The 9,815-nt window shown below is 39.2% G+C and overlaps 1 protein-coding gene across 4 annotated transcripts in view; it reads right to left on the bottom strand.

Moving 5' to 3' along the window:
- fbxw7 (F-box and WD repeat domain containing 7) overlaps window positions 1–9,815 on the bottom strand; it is a 103,845-nt gene that overhangs the window by 7,723 nt on the left and 86,307 nt on the right. For all 4 annotated transcript variants that reach the window (XM_017306189.1, XM_008398591.2, XM_008398513.2 and 1 more), the window contains 3 exons: window positions 3,601–3,782; window positions 1,547–1,772; window positions 56–266 (listed from right to left, as the gene is read on the bottom strand). In XM_017306189.1, coding sequence (XP_017161678.1) covers window positions 56–266; window positions 1,547–1,772; window positions 3,601–3,782 — 619 coding nt within the window. The remainder of the gene's footprint in view (window positions 1–55; window positions 267–1,546; window positions 1,773–3,600; window positions 3,783–9,815) is intronic.

The following is a 9,815-nucleotide window of genomic DNA, read 5'->3' as shown; positions in this document are numbered from 1 at the left end:
ATATATTTTTTAAATAGAATCTATTTGCGTGAAAGTAGCAGCCATGTGTGTTCACCTTGCAGAGTTTGGAGACACTGGCCCGTCTTGATGTCCCAGATCTTAACAGTGGAGTCTGCGTTGCCTGAGACCAGGATGTTGTCTTTCAGCTCCATGCCGCTGGTGAGGGACTGGTGACCCGTCAGGGTGTGGATGCAGTTCCCCGTCTCCACGTCCCAGACCCTGATGGACGTGTCCAGGGAGCCGCTCACAACGTGGATCCCGTCAAACTGGGAGAATCAAAATGATCACTTTAAATATATTCAGGCAGGGTAACTGCAGCTGGCAGCTGATTGCAAAAAAAAAAAAAAAAAAGAAAAAGAAAACATTTAGCTGAAGCAGCTTTCTCGCTTACAAATTTTTGATTAAACTCATTGAAAGGGATCGAATTTTATTGATCTGCTGGAGCTCATCATTTTTGTCTGTATGTCTAGTAGAAGAGTACAGAGGAGGCGGCGCAAAATCCATCTATTAGCAGAGTAAACAAATTGGTCATTACTCGCTGGAGAACATCTTAAAGACAGAAAACCGCTTTCATTTATACAAAATGTAAAAAATACATAGCAAATTAAATCAACATAACTGAGTTCCAAACATGACTGAAGTTCCCCACCAACTTCTTCATAACAAACAAAACTGGTGTCATATGTTTGTGCTACATTTATACAGCAATGTTTTTTGTTTGCAAAATGGATTTTGCAAAAAAAAATTGCCATTTTATAATGGATTTTTCCATCTTCCTTAAAATGGGGAAATCATTTTAAAGATTTTTCCAGAAGTCCCGAAAGATCAACCAACTCTCACCACATTTCAACTAATTTTGTGTCAACTGCTACTATTTTTTTTTAGCTGCAAAAAAACAAAAAACAAAAAAAAAAAAACAATTTTGTTTGATTTTGTTAATGTGTGTGGGGGTGAGGAGGATACATTTTGCTGCACAAACCAGCAAAATGTAGCAGAGTTGATTTGGGGGGCTGGAAACATTTATTAATATATAAATTATTAGTATCTTTAAAATGATAGCAGCACAAAGAAATATTTTTGCTGCGCAAACCACCAGTAACGTAGCACATTTACCAGTTGATTTGGTAAATGTCGAGGGCTTGGTCCACTTTTCATGATGTCTGGAAACATTTATTAATCCATCTGAAAACGTGGTATGAGTTTATGGGGTAGGAGTTTATAAGTTTCTTACTCTTTTTCAAGCATGTTAAGATTATTGTGGTACAAAATAACTTTTGCATTCCTTGTTCATGTCTGTTCTTTTATTCTGCTATTATGTTCAAACTAAAATAAATAAAAATAAATAAAAACATATTAAAAAAAGTTTCTAGAGGTCATGAAAGGTCATTTCTCCTCTGTCATTTTAAAGAGCTTAACAAATGTTTCCAGAAGTCACAAAAGATCAATCAGCCTTCCCAAATTCACTTTGGTGAACTTTAAACGGCCCACAAAGCGTGAGGAAGACACATGCCACCTAGAGGCGGCTCCTGCAGCTGACTCGGCTCACCTGTAAGGAGTACACTCTGTTGGTGTGACCCTGCAGCGTGTGGAGGCAGGTCTCCGTCTCTGGGTCCCACACTTTGACCATGAAGTCGTAGGCCCCGCTGACAACCCGCCGTCCGTCGTACTGGACGCAGCGCACCGCCGCCACGTGGCCCATGAGGACGTGTAAACACTGACCCGTCTCGATGTCCCAGACACGAAGCGTGGCGTCACGAGAGCCACTGACCACCCTGCGGATCAACCGCAAACACAGACGTGGCCATTCAGCTGCAGTAGCAAAACTCTGTTGCTTCAGAAATATTCAGATTAGATGTTCATGAAGTTAGAGTTGAAAAATAGTAACTTGTTTTATATTGTGATATGCATCGTTATCAACATATCAACACCTACCTTAAATATCATCACCTGTATTAGGCAAAAAAATAACGTAGGCCATTATTTTAGGAAGGTGGCAATCTGAAAACCCTTTATTTTGACAGGATATTCTTTTTCCATATAAACCCAGGCATGATAAGGATTTTCTAAGATTCAACATTCTCCACCGGTCGTCAGTTAAACAGTGGCCAGCTGTGCTGAAAAAAAAAACAAAAAAAAAAAAAACACGTTTCTGTCCCTCATCCTGCAACATTCATGTTCACACTTGAAAGTACAGAATGTGCTCCTTAGCTCAAACGGCCGCCTCGAGACGGGTTTCAAAGTGGAGAGTCTGGTCGCCGCCCGTCACGGCTTCACCTCGATCAGCCGTGAACTGAACACCGCAGACAAACACCCAAAGACCTTCCAGTGCGTCTCGTAAATCGCTTAGATAGAAAATATTACAGCAATAACTACAAAGCTCACGCTCTTTATTTAGTCAACGCCTCGCAGCGCTTTAAAAGATGGAAATCACTGACATGTTCTTTCCACCCGGTGAGTAATCAAATACTACACAAAAAAATAAAAACTCGGCTGGCCCCGAGGCAAAAAGAGCACTTCTGAATCTCCAGAGTGCTACAGCGTGAACAAGTGAGCAGCAGTTCACTTAAAACGCCTCACAGGCTCCGTTTATTCGCTGTGAAAGCGCGAGCTGCCTGTTGCAGAGGCAGGAGAACTGCTACAGGCCTCTGCTCCAGAGCTGCTGTTGCTCTTTCTGCCTGATTGCTCTGCCGGTTGTTAATCACAAGGAACAGGAATAAACGACTCAAGGCTTGTTTTTTGTTTGTTTGGTTTTTTTTTTTACAGTTGGCACTAAGCAGGTGTCAACCATGATGAGCTTAGTATGTAGATAAAGACATAATGGCTGCAGGAGTATATTTAGTCTGCGTTTTAAGAAATCATGCCAAACCAGAAAATCGGATTTATTAAAATATTTGTGAACTGAACATAAATTTTTTTGCTCTAGAATGTTACACACTGCATGAACTGTAGGGACGCACTGATTCCGCTTTTTCACTTCCAATACAGATATCTGAGGTCCAATATCAATCTGATACAACACCCCCCAAAAAAACAGTGCTGAATTGACTTAAAACATTTCTTTCCTTTTTTTTTTTAAACACAGACATAAATGTACTGAAATACTAATTCATTTGATAACTCTGCACCAGTAAAACACACTTGCATACACCAATAGCTTCACAAGCTTGGTCAAACACTTAAAGACAACTCTAATTTGTTCAGTCGGTGCTATTATGAGTAGAACAGATCGAATCGTGACCCTAAAAATTGGAATTGGATCGAATCATTACACACTGAAAGATTCGCATCTTTATTGGTCACACATGTAAAAATAAACTGCAACAAACTTTCTTTCAAATTATTCAGAAAGTGCATTTAGGAATTCTAAACATAATGTATAATAAATAATAAAGCACGACATAGACTAAATAGATCTGCCCTTATGGATCGGCCACATTGTTACAGAAACCCAACCTAGAATGTGTTTCGATATAGACACCGATACGGATAATAAAATCGGATAGGTGGATTTCTAAAGGACTCAGTTCCTATTAGAAAACGGTAACAGAGCATCTCCTGAAGCACAGCAGTCAGAGGCTGATGGGCGGAGCGGCTTCCTACCTTTTCTCGTGTAGGTGCATGCAGCGTACTGTTGAGGTATGCCCGTAGAGGGTGTGGATACATTCTCCCGTCTCTGCATTCCAGACCTTGAGCGTGCGATCGGTGGAGCCGCTGATGATGATGTTGTCTCGCATCTGGGACGACCACACGCCCCCGGTGTGGCCCACCAACGTCCGTAAACACTATGGGGGGTGGGGAGGGGGACACAGAGACAGAGTCAGGACTCCTCGCCGACTCCTGGAGGACCGGCCCCCCAGTCTGCATTTACACACACCAGCATCAGGTTCACAACTGGAAATCTCATTTGGGATTTCATTTGCCGTCGACCTCATGTTGCCTTCGGGGGAGGGGAGGGAAAAAGAAAGAAAAATTCAATTTCTGCGACCCTTTATTGGAAGAAAGACCTGCTGCACGGCGCTCCTGCTCGCGGGCAAAATACCCCGTTCCTCAGCCAGCTGTTAGAATCGCTCTCACTTATCCGTTTGAAAGGCAGACAATTCATTGTTGTTGAGAAAGGGGTTGACAGCCATCCTCAATAAAACACGTCCATTCATCCTCATTAGGGATGCCTGATTAGCTATTGATTACAGCAGTTATGGAAATCTTTCTGATCAATTGAATTTGCGTCTCTGCAGTTTGTCCCACGTTTGGGTCGATTTAATTATCCTAAATGCATTAAAGTGAAACTCTCTGGCGGTGAGGTTTGGGTGGGTGGGGGGCAACAGCTGTGGTTCTCTGAGCGTCAGGCTGAAGCTTGTCGCTCCGCTGTAGAACATGTGACCTCTGACTGCGCCTGATAAGCTCCAGCTGAAGGGAACATCGGCGCAGATAGAGGAGTGAAAATTAAGCGGCAGACTTTTCTTCTCCCGTGAGGGACAGTGGACCTTCACTGACCGCTGTACGCAACCGTAACGTCCAGTTACAATATCTTATCTTGCTTCACTGGACGCACTTTCTGCACTTCAAACAAGCTGCATCCAAACAAACACCTCTCCAACCTTCTTTATGTTTTGCTTCTTTTCTCATAAATTGCTCACATCAAGCTGAGGTTCTTTAAAAGGTTTCTCTACCCAGGTATTTTAAAGGAGCAATGTTATGCTGTTTCTGTCTAGGTAGAATCATTTTATAGCACTATCAAGTAACTAACTTATTACCCTCAGTTTTTATAAAAATGTTGTATCAAACATGAATTAAAATAAATTTGGCATTGTAATTTAATGCCTTGAAATTGGGTGTCTATCTCTTTAAGAAACTCCTGCTCTTTCTGAAATTCCACCTTCAGGAAGTCATCGCAACATCTCTTGCCTGTTAACCCATAAAAAAAAATTTTATCCAGAGTTGCACTGAGAAGTAGCTCATATAATGAGCTCAACAGATGTGAAGTTCAACGAGGAACTGCTAATTGCTGCTGGCTAGTCTGAAGGAGCTGAATGGGTGGGTGGGTGGAGCTTTGTCATTGAAGGTTGGGCTAGGTATTCTGGACAGCTGAATGGTTGCATTCAGCAAGTCAATTTTACATAACACTGCCCTTTTAAGGAGTTGCTTGGTTTCATTTTTAAGTCACTCCATTAACAAATAACCTATTCAGACAAACCAACTCCTAAACTGGAGACATGAACCTGTCTACTGAAGTCCATACAGGATAGACAACTCTCTAAAGAGACATTTTTAATCTGCTTCTTTGTTCCAGTCAGTTGGTATGGACTTTGCTCCCCATTTCATTTGTTGAGTCAATACAAAAATGGCTAAAGATACCAGACGTGAGAATGCTGGAATCTAACACACAACCTTCCAACTTAAAGCCTACTATAGCATAATTAAAGCTGTTTTAAAACTGCAGGGTATGAGGAGTGTGTCTGTAGAGCAGCAGACTGCAGGCCAGGCTGCCTGAACAGAAACGCAGTTAATTAACCAGCTAACATCAGCAGCATGCCAATAAGCATGCTTAATGTAAAACTACTGAAATATTTAGCAAGAGTTTATTTGACATTTTAGCTCATGTTTATGAATTAAACAGTAGTTATAATCAGTAACAAATAATTTTTTTCAGCAGTTAGAATAACTCCTGTTTTTAATGAAGGCACAAATATTAGATGTAAAATAGCAGAGTTTGAACTGATACTTTACTGAATATTATCCCATCATGAGAATCTAAATACTTCTTACTAGCCGTCACAGTTGGTTTACTACTTTTGCACAGTACAGCTTACTATTTGAATGCCTAAAAATCAGTGTAATAAAATCCCTCCAAATCACATTTTTTGACAAATAGATTCTACAGTTTTGGGTCTGATACTGAGAGGGCTGCACCTTTATGTAATTTGCGGTGGACACATGCGGATGCAGGATTCACCGGGTGAATTAAAGCTTCAGAGGGAAGCTCAGAACAAGAATCCGTGTGATTAGAGCTCCTCAAACACTGCGTGGGAAGAGACTGCGTCTGAGATGAACGTCTCAGCAATCCAACGTTAAACAAGCCTCTCCCTGAGAATGAAGGAAGATTAACGTTCTTCACTCAAACTGTGAACACCCGCTTTAAAGATGCAGCTGCTGATGCAGATCTACAGAAGAGGGTCAATTGTGTCTCTGCGTTAAATATCAATAAAGAAATTTACTTTTTATGAACGTTGTGGGGAGTATAATAAGGATAAACAGAGCCAAATGTATGTTGAGCAAAGATTAACCCTGTAAGACTGTGCTGTAATATTACGTCTCAGTTTTAAAAAAACAAAACAAAAAACGCCATAAATGTTGACTTTTCTTCTGGTTTTAACTCAAATTTAAAGATGGAACTCTATTATTCAGTCTTTGATGCTACCGGATGGGAAATCTGCAATAAGCAGTAAATTAGTTTAATCGCATGATAAATTAAAACGACCTTAATCATTTCCATTTACATAATTTATCGTTTTTCTTTTTTCCACCAAAATCCGATTGACTAAAGTCTTAGGTCTGGTGTGTTGGTTTTTTTTAAAGACAATTTTGTTTAATAAAACAAAATTATTTCATTTGCTGTTTCTGTTGTTTTGTTTATTTATTTTGCATATTTAAAATGTCTTATAATTGTATTACCGTGTCATTACCATTATAACATAAGAAAATATTCTCACAGCAAAAATATTATCGTTTATCGCAATAACTTCTGGGACAATTTATCGCCCAGGAAACGCTGTTATCCTGTCAGGCCTAACTCTACATAATACTTAGAACATATTTTTTGTGCAACCCTTGTACAAAATACTAAATAATTTCATTATATAAGATTACATTTTCATGAGACATTACAAAAACAAAAAGTCTGAAAACACATTTTTGTCTCAAAAATACTTGTATCCAGCTATCTACATGGTTGAACTGTTTTCTTTCCCCGTACGTTTTCTATATTCAGGTGTTCCTGGGTTTCATAACAGCCACAGGTGAGGAACAAGATTCTACATATTTACAACGAAACGCCACATCATTCAAAGATTATTGAGGATTACTGTTTCATCTTCTTACCAGACAGCCTGAAACAAAAACGACAGGAGAAAGAGGTTAGAAATGTTACGCGTCAGTCTCAGGGGGTGGAAAAGCCTCAAAGCCAAAGTTACAAACGCATAAAAGAAACACGCTCTAACACGTGGAAGCTGAATAAATGTTTTTCCTGCTCTGCCTCCAGGACACTGAAAGATCCAGAAACGCCAACCAACTGTTAAAGGAGACATGTTTCACCTTCACGTCTTATTGTCACATCAAACAAAAGAGTTTACATGCGTCAGTAGGGACGACTAGAGTTAATTATTCCTCCTCATATATTGGGTACAGTCATGAAATGTATAAAATGCTTTGAAAAAAATCCTTATCCAAACAAAGATTAAATGTTTTCTTCTTTAAAAACAATCAATAGCAATCAATACTGACATTTAGCTTCCTGTATGCCATTATTTCCAACCATTCTTGCATTAATTTGGTGGAGTGCTTTAGACAGTAACTTAATATTGTGCAATAAAAACATGAGTATGTACTCTTTTGATATAGAGCAGTGGTCATCACACCTGACTGAGCCTGAGGCTGTGAGTGTTCAGTACAGGAAACAGAAAGCTAATGCTAACACAACACCCCTCCCGTTGGATGAAATGCCAGCAGCCTACTGTGCTTTTCAGCTAAAAATGTTTAAAGGCAACAAAAAATGTGAAAATGTAACTTGGTATTTACGTGTTATTAGAAGATATTATCAACAATACCTAAACAACAAATATAACAAATGTTTCATCCATTATCCATGACTTGTCACTTTCTTTGCCAAAGTTGTTAGCTTGCAGACCATTAAAGACAGGAAGTGGCCACAAAGTTACAGTGAATTAAAAAAAAAAAAAAAAAAATACATGTGACCTCAGTCTTCCTCTGTGTCCACATACTGACCGTACTATGTTGCCATTGTGCTTCCAACAGTTCTACTAAAGAGACTTTATTCCGGCTCTGCTTACTGGTGAATAAAAGAACCTTTAATAAACAGACAACATTTAGCCTGTTGTGAAGCCCGGTAGGAAACTCTGCTTAGTATGCATTGTATTTTCAACGAGGTCAATAACCTGCTCCAAACATTTAAATAAAACAATAATGGGTAACACTTTATTTGAAGGGGGGTGAATAAGACTGTCATGACACTGTCATAAACATGACATAACACCTGTAATGAACATGAATAAGCCTTTATGAATATTTATGACTGTTGTCATAAAGTGTCATTCGGTAAATTATGACACTTTTAATAGAAAGTTGACATTATTCAAAATGTCTTTGTTATGAGAACTTGACATTAACCAAGAAATCATTACTGTTCAAACTTTACCTTTAATAACATAAAGTTACCCAATTTTTAAAGTGTAATCAGTAATACTTTTATAACAAATTTATATCAGTGTCATGACAGTCTTATTCACCCCCCTTCAAATAAAGTGTTACCCAATAATGACTCTGTATAAATTCCCCAGTCTTAAATGATCAGTGATAGCCTCAGAAGAAGCAAGCTGCAACGTTTGTCTTGTTGATGGAAAGAACAGGGTAAAGCGCGGATCACTGCAGCTCCCCAGCGGACACGCCCCCTCTTCCCTGGATGCAACATCAGTCCACCGGTCTGCCATCTTAAATCTGCGTGACAACTGAGCCTGCTGCTGACAGGCACCCCAAGGACAAGCTGTGCTCTGTTAAACACAAGGCAGCCACCTTTGAAGCGATGAGATGTGTGTGCACCTGTTAGTGTGTGTGGATGGAAGACTGACAGCTCCAGCCCGAGCCCGAGACACGCCGAGACAAAAGGTTCCTCCACTAAAGACAGCATCTTTAAACACCTCCACAGGAACAAGTTAGCAGCAAAACTACTTTCATGAAGACAAATACAAGGCAGTTTTGTTTACCTTGTCTTTTTCCTTTATACTCACAAATATTGAGATAATAAGAGTTAATTTTCTGATTGTCTCTCAGCGTGGGTTCGATTTAGTGTTTCATCCAAATATATAATCCAAGGAGAGAACAAATGGAGCAAAACAAAACATAAAAATGAGCAGGAATTAGCTGCTCTAATTTGTTGAAAATATTAACATTTAGATCACGTCTCTAACTCGCTCATCTTTGAAAGGAGCAGGATTTCACATAGATGAGCTTAATAACTATAATATAATATTTAGAGACCTGCTGGGTTGATGGCGGATCAGCTCTTGGTTTCCTTCATCACAGGCCAACTCTTCCCCAATCTTGTTTTAATCCAATTCTATTCAAAAAATGAAAAGTTGTAGCTCATTTCAAGAGTTATTGTAGATGTTGATGGAAGAAATGCTAGAGGACAACTTTACTGTTGCTCCTCTGACGTCATATATCAGAAGGATTTTTGCTGGAACCAAATTTACGCTTTAGAAAAATGTGGAGTAATAAAATCAGGCTGACTGCATTGGTTAAACATGTAAAAATAAACTGCAACAAACCTTTTTTCAAATGATTTAGAAAGTGCAATTAGGAATTCTAAGTATAATGTAAAATAAAGAGCAATCAGAGCACAAAGCATAGAATTAGACTAAATAGATCTGCCTTTATGGATTGGGCTTGTTCTCATCGATACCCGATCAAGAATTTTTGTCAATATCAGGACAGATACAGATACTAATATCAGTGAATTTCTCTAAAACATGCCTCATTGCTCGACAGGTAACACTTAAAGGTGAAACCATATAACAGGTAAA

This window comes from Poecilia reticulata, linkage group LG1, assembly GCF_000633615.1.
Source record: "Poecilia reticulata strain Guanapo linkage group LG1, Guppy_female_1.0+MT, whole genome shotgun sequence".
Classification (NCBI taxonomy): Eukaryota; Metazoa; Chordata; class Actinopteri; order Cyprinodontiformes; family Poeciliidae; genus Poecilia; species Poecilia reticulata.
This window is presented reverse-complemented; position numbering and strand designations above follow the sequence as displayed.